This window comes from Panicum virgatum, chromosome 3N, assembly GCF_016808335.1.
Source record: "Panicum virgatum strain AP13 chromosome 3N, P.virgatum_v5, whole genome shotgun sequence".
In the NCBI taxonomy this organism is placed as follows: domain Eukaryota; kingdom Viridiplantae; phylum Streptophyta; class Magnoliopsida; order Poales; family Poaceae; genus Panicum; species Panicum virgatum.
Window position 1 is genome coordinate 23120003 of NC_053147.1, and position 16907 is coordinate 23136909.

Here is a 16907-nt window from a genome sequence, read left to right on the forward strand (position 1 = left end):
TAAGTGTTGCAGAAATGCACATGTTGCGTTGGATTTGTGGGCATACAAGGATGGATCGAGTTCGAAATGATGATATACGGGATAGGCTAGGGATAGCACCAATTGAAGAAAAGCTTATCCAACACCAGCTGATATGGTTTGGATATGTCCAACGGAGACCGCCAGAGGCATCAGTGCATAGTGGTATCCTAAAGCACGACGGTAATATGAGGAGAGGTAGGGGCCGGCCAAAGTTGACATGGGAAGAAACAATTAGAAAAGACTTGAAAGACTGGAGTATACCTAGAGATTTGTCCTTGGATAGGAGTGCTTGGAAAGCCGCGATTCACGTGACAGAACCATGAATAATGGTCTTTGTTGGGTTTCAACTCTAGCCTACCCCAACTTGCTTGGGATTAAAAGGCTTTGTTGATGTTGATGTTATATCCATGCTAAAATTCACATAATACGTTATTAAGTTTGGAGTCCACACAATTTTTACATGTTGTCTTGGTCTTGCAGGTATGACCTCTATAAGCCAATGCATGAGATGTGGAAGGCGTATATAAGAGAGCTTACAAAAATAACCCCGTATGGTGCCACACTCTCCTTATGTCTTCTATACTGAACCTTTTATCTTTTGTTTCATTCTTCTTTCCATGGAAAATAAGATCCCCGTTCTGTTTTGTGCTTCAACAAAATAAAAGACAGTTAAACTCTGAGGTTCTGCTGCTTTTAATCTCTTACTCTTAATTCTCTGATTTTATTGGTTTCTATAGAATGCTATACTGTTTGTTTGATTGTAGAACTTCAATGTGTCTCAAATGCAGGCTGTGTTCTGTACCAAAGAGTAAGAAATATACTAGCGTGCACTTTATTAGTTAGCAACACCATTGAGACGACTTAAAGACCCTAGCAGCTCCTTGAACAGAAACTTACTAAACTCACGCAGTCATTTGGTGCCATTAACATGGTAGAGATTATTGATTATAGTATAAGGCTATAAGTACTTTTATGAAATATTAAAATTTGAAGAGTTGAAACTAAATGTCAAGGCAATAATGTGCCTGATGGACATAAGCCCAAAACAAGCACACTCAGAGCTGGGGATCAACTTAATCTTTTCAAAAACTTGTACCTAACTCTGTCATCGTTCCTTTTCTGTCCCTTATTATATGAGCTAATAACATGTCCTGTCTTGCCCACAGTAAAAAGCAATTGTCCGAAAACCTCCTTTCTGCAGATCTTCATGGGGCCCTTCTAATAGGTGATTCGTATGCTGGAGCTAGTTGCACGCTGGATTGTTTCTTCTTTCTAACTTTGTTTTAACTGGGTCATGTTTTATATGAATGTGGTATCCAGTGGCAGAATGCAAAACTGCGTCATATCAAGGTGTAAGTGGCATCATGATTCGGGATACTGCAGAGACTTTTGGAATTATATCAGAGGACAATCGCTTCCGAGGTACTTTTCCTTCTCTTCCTGATGCTGTACTTTGAAACTACTTGTATAAGCTGTATTTTTTGTCTTGTGTGACAAAATGGCTCTCAAAGTGATTGATCAGCCTTTGTTTTATATTGCTAGCTTCAGTTTACTGTTGGTACTGCTCAATCATTCATCTTGATTTTCAAAGAAATAACTGAGTAGTTACAATAGAGGCTCTCTCAACACCTGTAACATCCTCAATTTGAAATCTTCATCTCAGAATTTCATGCTGAGATGATTTTCTTTTCATCTCGTTACAAATGCATCAATGTTATTGTAAGATAACCCACCTGGCTGCTCCAGAGGCTTGTTTTTTATATCTATTTGCATGAGGACATGTGAAATTCTGTTATACCAACTGCAGACCTTTCTAAGTGACATACTTTGGAACCTGCAGTCGTACCAAAAGCTGGTTCGGTTTTCATCCTCCAAGCGGACTGCTGGAAGGTCACACTGACTGGCGACAAGCTATCGCCCAAGGAAAAGTTGAAGGAGGACCAGCGTCAGCAGCGCGCACAATCACAGATCAGATAGCTTCCAATCTAGTTATTGTTCCAAAGCCTCACGGAGGAGTGTACAGCTATTTATTTGTTTCTGGTTTGCTCGTGTAGTGTAGTACTGTCATGCCAGTGGCGCTGGGACATACCTAGCGGCTGTGACTGACCGATCACTTTCTCTTCAGTTGTAAGGGTGACCGGGCAATTACGGATTTCAGGTGTGTCCGTGTGTGGCCATGTACTACAGACTTTCTTAGGTGGAACAAGCACTATAGCAGTTACGCCTTGCTTCCGGTTCTCATACGATTCATCGAGTTGCAAGAGCTAGGTTGTGGCAAGTAATTAATTGTTTCTGCCACAATGATTGCATGATAAAATATGAGCGTATGGTCTGGGTAAATGGGAGAAGTCTGTGTCACAGCTCAAAAGTGATTAGAAAATCTTCGATAGATTATTGGTCTATTAAAACAACCAACTAGATGTGCTGTTCTCTTTTAAAAGAATCGATCAACTCAAATTTTCTTCAGCCCCAAACTAATTTACCCTGCCCTTAACCTTCAGAGATCAGAACTGAAGACCATTCCATTCGAGATCACACAAATGGCAACAATTCAACAAACTCTCGGTAAAAAAAATCAAACACAACAAAAAGCTCCTTCCCACCAATTGGAGAGGGAACGACCCGCACCATCCGCCCGCCCGCCATCTTCCACCGCGGCCGCCAACGCAGCAGCCGTGGCCGCGACGGGTCCGCTTCCACTCCCACCCCACCCAACCCACCCACCGGCCGAACCCCACCACCACTGACGCCTTCTTCTTCTTCTTCCAGTTCCACCTCCTCCGGTGCTGTTGGTTCCACTCCCCCGGCCAGATCACAGTTCGCACAGCGCCGCGGCGGCGATGGCTGTCCCGTCCTCCGACCGCGCGAGGCGGCCCTTCCTCCTCTCGCTCTCGCTCTTCCTCTTCATCTCCGCCGTCCTCGTCCTCCTCTTCCTCTTCCTCAACCCCTCGCCCGGATCCGTGGCCTTCCTCCCCTCCCGCGTCTCCGCCTCAGCCCCCTCTACACCTTCGCCTCAACAGCAGAACCTCACCCCAGTACCCACCCGCGGGAGCCCACCTCACTCGCAACCAACCGGCCCGCTGCCCACCGCGAACGCGGAGGCATCGCAGCCACCCGCCGCGGCGGAAGCCCGTGGTGGCAGCGGCTCGCCGGGAGCAGACGACAGCAGCGGCGCCAGGGGAGTCGAGGCGGACGGGAAGGCAGACACAAGCGTCGCCGCGGCGGGGACAGGCGGGGACGAGGAGGAGCTGCCGGTGAGCGTGAGGTGGCAGACGTGCAGCAGGATGGGGAGGGGCGTGTCGTCGACGGACTACATCCCGTGCCTGGACAACGTGCAGGCGATCAAGGCGCTGCGCTCGAGGCGGCACATGGAGCACCGGGAGCGACACTGCCCCGTGGCGCCGCGGCCAAGGTGCCTGGTGCCGCTGCCGTCCGGGTACCGGACGCCCGTGCCGTGGCCGCGCAGCCGTGACATGGTGAGGACCTCCCGTGATAGCTCCGCTTGCCTTTGTCGGTAAGGGAGGGAAGTGGCTCTGGTTGCTGATCCTCTTTCATATTTCTTCATTCAGAGTATTGGTGGCTCTTTTGCTAACCTGATCATGCGCTCATGATTCATAAATCTTGATGTGAGGAAGGCTGTTTGATTGAGCTGCTAGCGATGCTAGCATTATTTTAGTCTGCTAACCACATGCCAACGATTGGGACCCGAAAAACCCTTTTGATTCTCATATTAGAATACTCGATTGGCACTACTGATCTGGAATCTATGATATAGCATTGATACAGAGAATACTCTTTAGACACATGGGCTCTTTGACAAATAACTTTCTGTTTTTTGGGTCTACTTCTTTCAAATGATTGGAATCAGTTAATGCCCTTTAGCAATATATTTATTAATTCCTCTTCACAGTTATTTTGGTCAGGCGCATATCTTTTTGTGTTAAGATGCTATTAGGCGACTGACTATCTGATTGTGTTTCACTTACTGCAAATCCAGATTTGGTACAACAACGTCCCTCACCCAAAGCTGGTGGAGTATAAGAAGGATCAGAACTGGGTTACAAGGTCTGGTGATTATCTTGTTTTCCCTGGAGGTGGAACTCAATTCAAAGATGGTGTGGGAAAATACATTCAGTTCATTGAACAGGTAAACATTACCATAACATTTTTCTCTATGTTGAGACCTGAGACAGTTTAACACTGTTGAGACCTGAGACATTTTAACTCTGTTGAGACCTGAGACCAAGTGAGTTGCGTGCATTGTTTGAATTAAGATGTTTCTTATATGTATTTTCTTAGGTCACTGCCATTGCTCAGTATATTCACTGTTGAGTCTTCACTGGTCAGGGTTGAACATAAACGTTGTGCTTGCATTTCTAAAACAATTACTTATGCTGGGTGTTGGAGCTGCTACTCCCTTGTAGGAAGTAGTCATGGGAGGTGGGAGGCTGGGGCTTGACTTCCAGGCGGCGGTGAGGTTGAGACGCCGTGATGGTCGCCCGGTGTCTCGTGCGTGGGGGAGAGAGAGAGCGGAGGAGATTAGATCAATCCCCAGCTTATCTTTATTGAACTGAATTGTCCAGTACATATAGGTAGCAAACCCTGACTTGCTAACAAACTCAAGCAACTGAAAATATCCTAACAACCTCTGTTCGCCTAAACGGCCGTTTAGTCCGTTTAAACAGTAAACAGAGGTCACCCGTGTCGTTTAGGCCCTAAACGGTGAATTAAACGGTTGGACCGTTTAAACCCGTTTAAACCGTTAAAATCCGTCTAAATCGTCTAAACAGAGTCGAGTTAATCATGATTAAATGAGCTAGATGATCATTTAATTCATAATCTAGTCAACAGGAGGACTACAACTACCACAATCAATACCAAATCAAGTAGCACCGTAAGTATATGAAATGTTATGGGATTTAAATTTCTTCCGGAAAGATTATTTGACAGAATAGTTATTTTTTACATGTGCAAATATGTAGACTTTCTAGCATATTTGACATTTAAGTACATAAATATGCATATTTTAATGTTAATATGCCAAACCGTTTAGGCCGTTTAACTCTGTTTAAACACCGTTTAAACGGCCTAAATACTAAACAAAGGGTGACCGACTATTTACCGTTTAACGTTTAGGAAAACATTGCTAACAACTCGAACTAAGCCAATCCCAAAACACCGGGATTATTGTTGCTGCTGTCGATATCACCGCTCGCTGTCGACGACGTCGTCCTAGCCACTAGCTTGCTTTCTCCTCTGGTAGACGTTTCCCACCATAACACTGGGGTTCTTAAGTACTAGGCCATCATTTTCCTAACAATTTTCTTGTTTATCTTTTTCCGTTTTTGTTTTGTAACTTGTTTGTGATAAACTTCCTCTGTAGATTATGCCGGCCATTCAGTGGGGAATACGTACAAGAACTGTCTTGGATGTTGGATGTGGTGTTGCCAGCTTTGGTGGATACTTGCTTGACAGGAATGTCATTACGATGTCATTTGCCCCAAAAGACGAGCATGAAGCTCAGATACAGTTTGCATTAGAGCGTGGAATTCCGGCATTTCTAGCAGTGATTGGAACACAAAAGCTTCTGTTTCCTGATAATTCATTTGATGCTGTACACTGTGCAAGGTGCAGGGTCCATTGGTATGCAAATGGTAATATTCTATCTCATCACAATATTTGTAAGAAGGCAAACTACTGTAGCATTTATATTTTCCCTGTTCTATTATGTACAGTGTATTCTTTATTTTCATTGTGTTTTTTTAACTAATTTGCTACTCGGGATGGCAGGTGGAAAACCGTTGTTGGAGCTTAATAGAGTGCTAAGGCCTGGAGGATATTTCATTTGGTCTGCAACCCCTGTCTATCGTCAAGAAAAAAGAGAACAGGACGACTGGCATGGTTCGTGGGCCTGTCCTATTCTATTGAGAACTGCTATTCAACATCCTCATGACTTTGGATGAATCTTATCATTTATATGGTGAATATCTCCATGCTAATTGAAATGTCATTTTCTGGATGTGCAGCAATGGTTACTCTGACAAAATCAATCTGCTGGAGAACAGTGGTAAAATCTGAAGTTGTCAATGGAATTGGAGTTGTTATATATCAAAAGCCGACATCAAATTCTTGCTATGCTGAGAGGAAGGCCAATGAACCCCCTCTATGTTCCAAGACAGATGGATCACGTTTTCCTTGGTAGGTCACAACTTGTGCGGTCACGAAAAGATCACAACTTGTGGATATGGTTTTGTCGCCTCCAATTGCCTATTTCTGCTATGACTTTACTGGTTCACGGGCAACTAGCATTGACGTATGCCATTCCTGGCTACAGATGTAGATATTATTAATGACCACAGTTTCTATCTACCATTTGCCCTCACCAGTTATCTTTCCTTTTGCAGGTATGCTCCTCTTGATAGTTGCATTTTCACAACTGCTCTTTCCAGTTCGGATGAAAGAAACAGCTGGCCTGTTCCGTGGCCTGAAAGACTTAATGTCAGGTATGCAAGTGTGCCTGGTGATTCTGCTTATAACAAAGAGGCGTTTGAGGCTGATACAAAGTATTGGAAACAGATCGTTTCAGAAGTATATTTCAGTGACCTCCCACTTAATTGGTCAAGTATCCGTAACATAATGGACATGAATGCTGGTTTTGGAGGGTAAGTAAAGATGAATTTCTGCTGCTGCTTCTCTTAATTAGTTAAATTTACTCTATGTGGCATGGAAATATTAATGCTCATAATGCATCATGCCATATATTCCAATTCTTTCTGATACATGGAGCACCAAGGATTGAACACAAATATGGCATGAGGCTTATGTCTTTCAATCTGAAGGTTTTATTAGTGAGATGTGGATAACTCATGATAAGCCATGAGGCCTGAAAGCTTGAATTAAATTATCCTTGCTTCAATTATGTCTTAAGTGACTACTCTTTTTATGGGATTCTATTATGTGATTTGGATTGCAAGTCAGCAGACCTCCAAATCTTAGTGATAAACTGATACTAAAGATCTTACTTTTTAGTTGGATTACAGTTCGTGACGTGAATGCTAATCAGGCTTGTTTTGTTGAATCAGGTTTGCAGCAGCACTCATTGATCAACCTTTATGGGTTATGAATGTTGTACCAATTGATCAGCCGGATACCTTGCCAGTTATTTTCAACAGAGGTTTGATTGGGGCATATCATGACTGGTGTGAATCTTTCAACACCTACCCTCGTACCTATGATCTTCTCCACATGAGTAATCTCGTTGGAAGTCTTACAACTAGGTGAATTCTCACACCTTCAGAACTTTTACTGTTTGTGCTCTTTTTCTGCCAGAAACCCGTGGTGATGTTAGTGTCCTTTTTTTAGGTGTGGCATCATCGAAGTAGCAGCTGAAATCGACAGGATACTGAGACCTGGAAGATGGTTTGTGTTGAAAGACAAAATAGAAATGATAAAAAAGATGCGACCAGTCCTGAAGTCTCTGCACTATGAAACTGTCGTCGTAAAAAAGCAATTTCTTGCTGCTAGAAAGAGTTTCTGGCGTCCCGGCAAACCAGCTTCCAGATCAGGGTGATATAGATTACACTTTCAGTTTCAGGAGAGTCGTCAATGAACAACAATTCTTTGAATTCTGATCAGATAGATTCTTTATACGGCACAGATAGAGGTCGGCCAGATGTAGATGATTACTTATCAGTATAGTAAATACATACTTCCGGATTCTGATAAATTGAGCTGAAACATTCTTTCTATCGAAGCAAAATAACAAGGATATTATAAGCTTACAGCACTAGGCTAGTTCTGAGCTCTGACAAATGCACACACAGGCTTGTAACATGTTTTGTATACTTGTTCATCTGTAACTTCTGTACATTCAACGAAAGGATCTTCAAATAACCGTGTGCTCCTTTGTTCGAATCTGCCAATACATTCTGAAATTACTAAGCTTTCCGGAGGTATTTCTACTTCTGCACATATTTAGCACCTCCTGGTGACCTGGCCTGCAGGAGCCGGCGGCATGAGCGTCAGAGCGTGAGCATTTGGAGCTTATTAGTCGCTGCGTTGGAGTATGTAAACCTAGATTCATCCAGACTTCTGAGCCATCACGTTACCATCCAGAATTGAGGTGACCTGGCCATCAGGTTCCAGGTGAGGTTGCATTGAGAGGATTGGCCTGGCTAAAGGTCCGGTCGCCGCCGCGAAGTGGTGGATGCAGATCAGGCGAGACGAAGGGGCTGAGGATCTATTCTGATCAGCAAGGGCCGAGGGGAAAGCAGAGCTGCGCAAGGGAGGAGTGCGTGCGGCGCAGGGGTGGCATCGAGTCGAGGCACCTCCGTCCTGGCGCAGCCATATCAGGCTATGAATTCGTTGGCCCCTGACCGCCTGTACGGCCGCAACGATCCCGGACCCCGGGCGCCCAGGCTCACCGGTCGCTGAATGCTGAGTCGGGGTGCAGCAGGGGTCGGCCGGCGGCCGCTGTTGGCCCACCCTGCTGAAGGTGCCGGCGGGCCGGCCGGGAGGGCGGCCCCCTCCCTCTCCTCAGTCTCATGCGGCAAGCCCGCGCTGTTGCCGCCGGTACCACCGGCCAGCAGCAGTACCTACGCTCGAGTCTCGAGTACGTAACGGGCGGCGCGCAATGCACGCCCAGCCTGCTGCTGCGGTGCACCACAGCAGCACGTTGTAATTTCTCTCGCGGTATCCCACCAGGAGTAGTGGCTCGCTCCTCCGCTCAGCACGGCACGGCACGAACGTACGAGCACCTGCATGACCAGGTGGGCAGGTGGCCGTGGACAGTACGCCCGATCGAACGAGTGGTTGGGGCGCAGCGCGCACGTCACGGAGCCACGGACCGACCGAGTACGTGTACGTTCCATCGACTGGCCGGTGCGATCACCTTTTGGGCACAGGGGTCCGAGCGGCCGTAGCGAAAAATCGCAGTTCGGCGAGTCCGCCGTCCTCTATGTTTTCGCGACCTGATCACGTTTTTCATTTGGAGGAGACCGTCCTTTCCCATATCTGATATTTCATTGAACGTACCGGAGCTGCCATGTAAGCATATGTTTGGTTTGGAGATGTGTTGGGCCCATTCCTATTTTTCTGATTGGATCTAATCCATACAGTGTTTGGTTATAGGGATGTGTTCAACCTAATTTTTTGTTTGGTTGAAGGGATTTGAGAGATGCATGGTTTAGATGCCAGTTTCACATAGTTAGGAGTAGCCGTCTACGGATCCTACTCGTCATCTCCTTCCTCACATACTGATGCATAGATAAATGCCATCGCTGACGTCCTTATTCGTGAATAGCAAATTTCTTTCACTTTTTTTTTTACCTTTTGTCGCGAACGACGCCATGGGTATATATACTGCGCTGCTAACGCTGACATATTCTTCGAGTTGTTCCTCTGGCCTCACAAAGCGTCCGTACCATGTTATCATAGCGCATAATTCGGTGGAAAATAATTAGAAATGATCTTGGTGACATGGTCCGACCCCACGATTAAATTCGCTCCTGAAATATTGAGTGCTCGCTGCACTGGAGAGAGAATCATTCTGCCTGCTCAACCCTGCTGCTAAGCTTTGGGCCTATGGTTATTCTATATCTGTGCCTCCTATAACAAGCTATATATACATGCATAATATAGTACAGTCCTCTCGAATAATAAATAAATAAAAATGAAATGGTACAAACAGCATGAATTGTATCTGTACTCGGGGCATAACTGTCATGTTTCATATGGACCAAGGGATTAAGGGCACCTATAAATATGTATCAAAAAGGCCATTTTGCCTCTCGAATGCACGCTGCGTAGCTTTTTATTGAAGTTGAACCTAAAAAGATATGTAAATAATATATATTAATTTGAAACGATAGTGATGAAGGGCAATATATATATGATAATATGATATGAAGCAGTACCACCAATAAGTTCTGACCACGCATAATATTTTGGATTACACATCTCTGTCAAATCTTAGGGGGAAACAATAGGGCTAATGAACCACTAGATAGCTTGAAGTAGAAATCACCAGCATAATGGAGTACATAAGCATTGCCAGTTGGATTGCACATACAGGTGCGGTGGTTTACTGTAAACAAAAAAGTAATGGAATTGTGGTCACCAATGATGCAGCATAATTTTGCATGCTATTTTGGCTCTCAGTGTCTCATTTGCAATCAAAAGTATTTTGCAAAACTCTAAGAACAAAATGTTACTAGAAGAACATCACAAAGCACATTTTGTTCCCAAATCAACCGGTCTAATTAATAATTGAAGTTTCAACTTCACGTTAAATTAAGATCCATTTAACATGTGCCCTTTTTTGCTACACATAAACTTTTGTGCACTGCTAAAATGATAGATGAACTAACAAAAGATAGGTATTTATACAAATTTTTGAAGGATCGGAAATATTACTCCCTCCTTGTTTGAGAGTATGTAGATGTTTACTTCTTTCAATCTGTGTTCTCTTCAAATATGCTAATGACACTATATATGCTTTTATGTTGCATTTGAAAGACAAACCATGTAATCTTGTCCTAATATATGATAATCTCTATAGTTTCATTTTCAATGCATTAGTAGTCAAATTTAGAAATAGTTTTATGGCACAGATTCTAGGATGTCGAACAAACACCAGACTAGAGGGGTCACGATTTATTAGTTGATCCTTAGAACAACAATAAATATAAAATACCCCTTGGTATCATCTTACAATAGAATAACCAGATACGATCCTGTCCTACAGTCACCTGCATCTCCAAGCAACATCAGAATAAATTAACATAAAGCAATCTAACAGCACCATCCAATCAGCTCATCAGGAATAATCAAGTGGTTGCAATAGCCTAATTATTAAGGCTCCAAATCACGCACAGTTCCTATTGTCACCTGAACTCATGAACTGAACAAGAAGCATCATGATATATAGGTGTAGGGTCGGCGCACACTGGCTCCCCCTTGAATTCATGAAAAGAAAAGAAAATAAAACGGTAACATTTCTTGTAGTAGTAGCATTGCATGCAGGTGTTGGGTCCATCGCCATGGATTATATTATATTCTTGCACAGAAATTTCTTTCATCGCCATGCAGACTCTCTTCTACCTTCTGCTACCAAGCATATCCCATGCTGGCCCCAACACACAGTAGACACAGTACCTCATGTACTGTTTGCACCACACCCTGCACACATTGCAGGTTCTGAAAGAGAAAATAGCAGCGGGATGTGGAAGCATTGGCAAAGCTTTGTGCACTTCCTCACTAGCAACCACAGTGACAGGCAGCCTACGCCGGATTACTAATGGAAGTAGTGCCTCCGTACAGCAGACCCCATGTTACTTGCCTGCATATACATCTATCTAGTCAGCAACCACGACAGGTTAGCTAATAGCGTACTGATTATCGATATTATTCAGTCACCACTCACCAGTAAGGAGATGCAACAGCACCTATCGATCGGCATTGCACACAAATAGGACAGAAACGTAGCATAAAACTATAGTTGTAAGCGCGTCTAGTACACGTTTCTTCTCTAAACAAGCAACCTAAGTGCTAGTGTGTTCGATGATCATCAGTTTGCTAATCTCCCCCCCTCTCTCTCTCTCTCTCTCTCTCTCTCTCTCTCTCTACATATATATAATAATATAACGATATCAAGGACAGGAAAAGAACAAAGCGACGCGTGAGCAAGGGGTGGCTTGTTCGTTAGCTAGCCTCTCTATATGCGCAGGGCGAACTGTACGGGCGCAAATTTTTATGTCACGGCCCCAATCATCACAGATCGAGAATCCAATGATGCCTGCCGTCGTCACTCCCTCCGAGAACAATTCCTCTAGCTGCTGCTGCTGCTGCTGTCCGTACGGCCCACTGTGCCGTATAGTAACAAAAAGATGTGCGTGTTCGGCCGAACGTTGCGGCTCGATCAGCAGATGAAAGCGGGAAGCAAAAGCACAACCACCCTAACCTTGTTGCACTCCTTATGTAGCTATACCTAGCTTGCGCTTTCAATTATTGGGTGAACAATGGCGGCCAGCCAAGATTTAAAACTCTGTCGAGAGCTGCCGATCGATCCATTTCCATGGGCGGATCGAGCAAGCAATGCAGGAGTGGCGGTCTACCACATTGATTCCAAACAAGACCCGGCATGCGAGAATTGAAAGCAATCACACGCCCGGGGAGCTGGGCTTCAGCGAGCAACAACACACTAGTGCTATAGCAAGCAAAGCAAGCAAGCTTGCACGGTGGGGCCATGGCCGGCGCCTCCAGGCCGGGGAGAAGTGCAAGCACAGTGCTCCGTCACAGTCACAGTGCCGAGCCCCGAGCTGATCATGATCAGAGAGAGAGAGAGAGAGAGAGAGAGAGAGAGAGAGAGGAGGGTGATGACTGATCTGATGAGGGGGCCATGCATGTGTGGAAAAGACAAGGGGAGCGATTCATTAGCCTTCCCTTTTGCTCGCATCGATCAGGCAGGCCTTTTTTTTTTCGAACAAAATGTGGGGGGGGGGGGGGGGGGGAGATCCCCACCAACTCATTCATTCAATGAAAGTTAGCTTACAAAGAAGCATCCCCGGCATTCATTACAGAGGGGTCGATCAGGCAGGCCTAGCCACCGCGGGGCCGGCGCGGCTGCTGCCCCACCGAGCGCGCGCGTCCCGTCGAGCGAGAAAGTGAAGGGAGGGGGGGGGGGGGGGGAGAAGGCTAGCTACTGTTCTTCTTCCTCTCTTCGATCTGCCACCCTCTTTCTCCTCTAAAAAGGAAACATGGCTCCGCACCCCAAATGGGGAGAGGGGGAGAATAGGATAGGCCGCCAGTACGGCAAGGGGGAAAAAGCCTGCAGGAACGAGATCGATCGGGGCCGGACCGGGAATGCCACCGGAATTCGGAGGGAGAAGATCAGAAGATTTCTTTCAAAAGAAAAGAAGATCAGAAGATGATTTTTTTTAAAAAAGTCACAGATCCAAGCATCAAAATTTACAGATCAACGCGTGCATTTCGACGCTCGATCGGATCCGTAAAATTTCCCAAAACTAATCTGGAGGACAAGGAGGAGTTAGTTGCACCGGCCAGCCATGCAGGCGCGCGCATGTCGTCGCTGGAAAAAAAAACAAAATCTAATCCGGAGAGGCATGCAGCATGCAGATAGCTGAAAACCTGAAACAGCAGTGGGGGAGAGCTGGTGTGCTGGGCTGGTGGCGCATGATTTGGTGATCAGTGGGAGTGAGATCCTCGCAGAGAGAGACAGTGGTGGACGCGCACGTGCGGTCAGCGCGCCATGGGCCTGACTCGGCAGCCGAGCCAACAGTCCAATCCGGCGGGGGACCAGTGCAGTGCGGCGCAGATCTTCTTCCTCCATCGCCCGAGCTCGCGCGCGCTGTTTTATTTAAGACGACCAGCAGCTTCGCCCAGGTACGACGCCGCCGCCAGCAGGAGGACCGGACGCGCGCCCCACCGTGCGTGAGAACGAACAGCTGATGAGGCCTCTCGGTGTGCATGGCCACCTGGCAAGCTCCGTACGTCCCGCCATGGGGGACTCAACCGACCGCCTTGTCCTAGACACTCACTGAACTCAACTGCCAAGCAATCGAGCTGAGCAAATGTTTGGCGAGATCGAAGTGCATGCGGATGCAGGACGGGATAGATAGATTTTGGGACAGAATTAATTGGTGGCAGTGCGGATTCGGCAGGGCTTGTGCCAGGAGCTTGCAATGGAGGGCACACGCCATTGATGCAAGCTTTAACTTTGCACCTATTTGCACAGTATAAGCGCAACACGGAATTAAGTGAGGAGAGATGCGTGATGGGTGAGTGTACTTTGTACTGCATCTCACTGCATGCATGTTTACAGAGCTAGCTAAGGTGACTGTTTGTGTGCCAGCAGGAAGCCGGGAACTATGGAGAAACAGTCGGTCAAAGAAGATGAGGAGAGATCCTGTGCTCAAACACACATGAACAACATCCAATTAGCCTCAAATCTTGCTCTGATCCCACCATGGGTATGCATGAGACATGAGCGAACACGGAACAGCAAGGCCCATATTATCATTCACCTTCCCACTGGGTCCTGGCTACCACAGTTTTTGCCAAATATCCATGTATTATTAATTATTACTGACCTAGTAGCTGCTGGCTAGTTCGGCATAGTGAGAATGCCTAGCTCAAGAAGGGAGCAGGGAGAAATCCAGCCAAAGGGACAAAACCCAGCAAGCCGGAGAGGCAATTTCTAAAGGGCAAGAAGTAAGGACGCTGAAAACCAAATGGCAGAAGAAAGAAATAGCTCAAATGTTGCAAAGCTCTCGAGGTATAGCTAGCGAGACGTACAGAAGCAAATAAATAGACCATGGTTTGCAAAGTGATTCTACTGTACTCGGGATTTGCTGGCCGGTGCAGCAGCCGTAGTACCGCCACTCCCTCCCGCCTGGCTAGACGTCGGTGCAGCTACCGCCGCCGCGCTTCCACTGGACCCGTCACCGCCGCTCGCGGCGGCGGCAGCCTCCTCCCGTGCCGCCGCGGCGGCCGATGACGACGCCGACGCCGCCTCCCCTGGAGCCGGCGGCGCGGGCTGCTTGCGCTTGCGGTTCTTCTTCTCGTAGGGTATTCCCCGCGCCTTGGCCTGCGAGTCGCGGACCTCGCGGAGGTAGATCCGCACGGCGCGCGCCGCGAAGGGGTTGGACTCGGGCGGGTGGCCGCTCTCCTCGTAGGCGGCGCGGAGGCGGCCGATGAGCGCGTCGAGGGAGCCCCACGCCTGGCGCAGCGGGCACGGGCAGGGCGCCGGCGGGCTGGGCTGGCCGAAGTAGGCGCACCCGGCGGCATGCACCTTGGTCTTGCCGAACTGGTCCAGGTACTTGAGGAACTCGATGACGTGCGCGCCGCTGCACCGCGCCAGCGTCAGCGGCGGGCGGTGGTTCCGCAGGTACTGCAGGAACGTGTTCCAGTCCCGCCGCTTCTGCGACTCGTACCTGCTCAGCTGCGGCGGCGGCGGCGCGGGCGCCGGCGCGACCTGCTGCTGCGGCTGCGCCTGGGCCAGCGGCTGCACATGGTGCTGCGCCGCCTGCGCGTCGCCGCCCGGCGCCGAGGACGACGGCCCGGCTGGCCCCGGGGGATCCATGCAGCTCGCTCGCTAGCTCACCCGGCCGGCCGGGGCCGGGGCCGGCGCGCCGGGCGAGCCCGCGCGGATCAGTGGAGACGCGCGGCACCAGGGCTCCGTCCGGGGCGCGGGGTTGGGTCGCGATGGGATGCGGGTGGGAGAGCGACGGGGTGGGGTGGAGTGGAGGAAAGGGAGGTGAACTGAACGCTGCCGCCGCCTGCTGCGAGCGAAGGGGACGGAGGCGTGCGTGAGGGTGATAGGCGGAGGCGCGTGGAGGGTGGGGGCCGGCGGGCATTCACGTGGTGGCCCCCGCCGCCCCGAACACAATCCCCCTCCTCGGCGTAGGAGAGAGGAGGCGTACGCGTACGTGGGCGGGTTCATGGGATCACGCGCGCGCGTACGGGCCGGGCCGGCCGGGGGCGCCGCGTATGGGTGAGCAGTGCCTGCTGGGAGCTGCGGCGTCGCCGGCGGCCGGGGTGGTACGGCCATCGGAGCGCGCCAGATGTGGCTAGCGTTCATAATAGGCACCCGGCGTAGTGGCGTACTGTGGCATCAGTGTCATCCAGAGCGCTTGTCGGACGGGAATAGAAGCTATGATGATGAGACTGTACTGTTTCGATCGAGTTTCCTCTAGCTACACATTTCATCTCAACCCCTTTTCCTTTTCTACACAACAAGGACGCAGTTTCCAAGCTTTGCATTTCGTTCCTTTTTTTAGTCTTCGCACTGCTTTACCGTCCAAATGGAATTGAACCCTTTTTTTTCCCAATGAAATGATGCGCTGAGCGATATTTTTTCTTGCAAAAAAAAGTGGGAACAAAGCAGACGTTCTCTTGATGATTTGGAACATTGTAAACCTGACTTGCTTCTCTCTTCGAAAAAAAAGATTGAGGATATTTTTGCTGGTGAAAAAAAAGATTTAGAGTATTGACCGGGTGCTTTGTGTAAGTTTGTATATTCTCCAAGCAAGCAAACAACCATCACTACAGGAAAAAAAACTTTAGTCTGTACAGGCGCTGGTCACGCGCTCCTCTGTTTTGTTTATTTATAATAAATGTTTAGCTATTTATTAACCATATTTAATATACTATTTGAATTGTTTTTATCGATCTAAGCATTAATAGCTTCTACGTCATTCAGTTTTGTATCTAGGAGCAAAATAACACGCACCAGCACTCTCCCTGACCATGCGTACTCTTTTCTGAAACTGAGTTTCTAGACTTTGGATGTAAGTACTGTCCCTTGAAAAAAATGCTCTTACAAAAAAATGCTCTTACGCAGAATCAGCCTGACTGACTATGATTTGGCCTCTTAATTTGGCTTAATGCACCAGAGAGGTTCAAAATATAAATCATCCGAGACATTGAGCTAATATAATTGCTGTTGATAGGCCCTGTGAGTGTTTCATTGTAAGTGAGATGTATAGTTATCCGACGTAGATTTTTTCCTACTCAATTTCCACTGCCGATCTGATCCTGTGCGGCTTTTAGTTGCCAGACGCGAGTTACACTCTACTTCATGTATAAGTATCATCACCGACATCATCGATGAGAATTCTTGAAACCAATATCGGCAGAATCCGCTCTTAGCATTTTTTTGTTTGTGGCTGTACATATGTTTACAATCTTGATGAATTATTATTTGACTTCTTCAATTGATATTTTAGATTAGATTGACACTTTTTTGCCTTATCATATTGGATACGAACCAATTTTTTCTTACAATATTTGATATGTACAAAATGTTTATTGCCCTAAAACCGAGGATTGCATTTTTTATAAAAGAAATCTATTTCCTCTACATATTT

The 16907-nt window shown here is 47.3% G+C and overlaps 2 protein-coding genes across 4 annotated transcripts; one reads left to right on the forward strand and one right to left on the reverse strand.

Moving 5' to 3' along the window:
- Nucleotides 1–2746: 2746 nt before the first annotated feature.
- On the forward strand, nucleotides 2747–7935 carry LOC120665180 (probable methyltransferase PMT23). Of its 2 annotated transcripts, XM_039944644.1 has the most exons (9): nucleotides 2747–3497; nucleotides 4019–4168; nucleotides 5405–5675; nucleotides 5812–5922; nucleotides 6048–6219; nucleotides 6426–6683; nucleotides 7104–7298; nucleotides 7384–7638; nucleotides 7686–7935. In XM_039944644.1, the coding sequence occupies exons 1-8, from the start codon at nucleotides 2862–2864 to the stop codon at nucleotides 7589–7591; spliced, it is 2001 nt and encodes a 666-aa protein (XP_039800578.1). In that variant the 5' UTR covers nucleotides 2747–2861; the 3' UTR covers nucleotides 7592–7638; nucleotides 7686–7935. The 2 variants fall into 2 exon arrangements, with proteins under 2 accessions (XP_039800578.1, XP_039800577.1); XM_039944643.1 differs by having other exon boundaries at nucleotides 7384–7935.
- Nucleotides 7936–9893: 1958 nt separating this feature from the next.
- LOC120665181 (protein G1-like7) lies at nucleotides 9894–15269 on the reverse strand. Of its 2 annotated transcripts, XM_039944647.1 has the most exons (3): nucleotides 14381–15269; nucleotides 11279–11359; nucleotides 9894–11199 (listed from the first exon to the last, which is right to left on the reverse strand). In XM_039944647.1, exons 1-2 carry the CDS (start codon nucleotides 15119–15121, stop codon nucleotides 11315–11317), a joined length of 786 nt encoding a protein of 261 aa, XP_039800581.1. In that variant the 5' UTR covers nucleotides 15122–15269; the 3' UTR covers nucleotides 9894–11199; nucleotides 11279–11314. The 2 variants fall into 2 exon arrangements, with proteins under 2 accessions (XP_039800581.1, XP_039800580.1); XM_039944646.1 differs by having other exon boundaries at nucleotides 9894–11359.
- Nucleotides 15270–16907: the final 1638 nt, after the last annotated feature.

Bases quoted from the DNA above. Each gene is read 5' to 3' on its own strand.
- LOC120665181 (XM_039944647.1), bottom strand. From the start codon at position 15,121: ATGGATCCCCCGGGGCCAGCCGGGCCGTCGTCCTCGGCGCCGGGCGGC. The intron at 11,360-14,380 runs GTACAGTAGAAT...ATGTATATGCAG, and splicing joins CACCGGCCAGCAAATCCCGA to GCAAGTAACATGGGGTCTGC.
- LOC120665180 (XM_039944643.1), top strand. From the start codon at position 2,862: ATGGCTGTCCCGTCCTCCGACCGCGCGAGGCGGCCCTTCCTCCTCTCG. The intron at 3,498-4,018 runs GTGAGGACCTCC...CTGCAAATCCAG, and splicing joins GGCCGCGCAGCCGTGACATG to ATTTGGTACAACAACGTCCC. The intron at 6,684-7,103 runs GTAAGTAAAGAT...TTGTTGAATCAG, and splicing joins ATGAATGCTGGTTTTGGAGG to GTTTGCAGCAGCACTCATTG.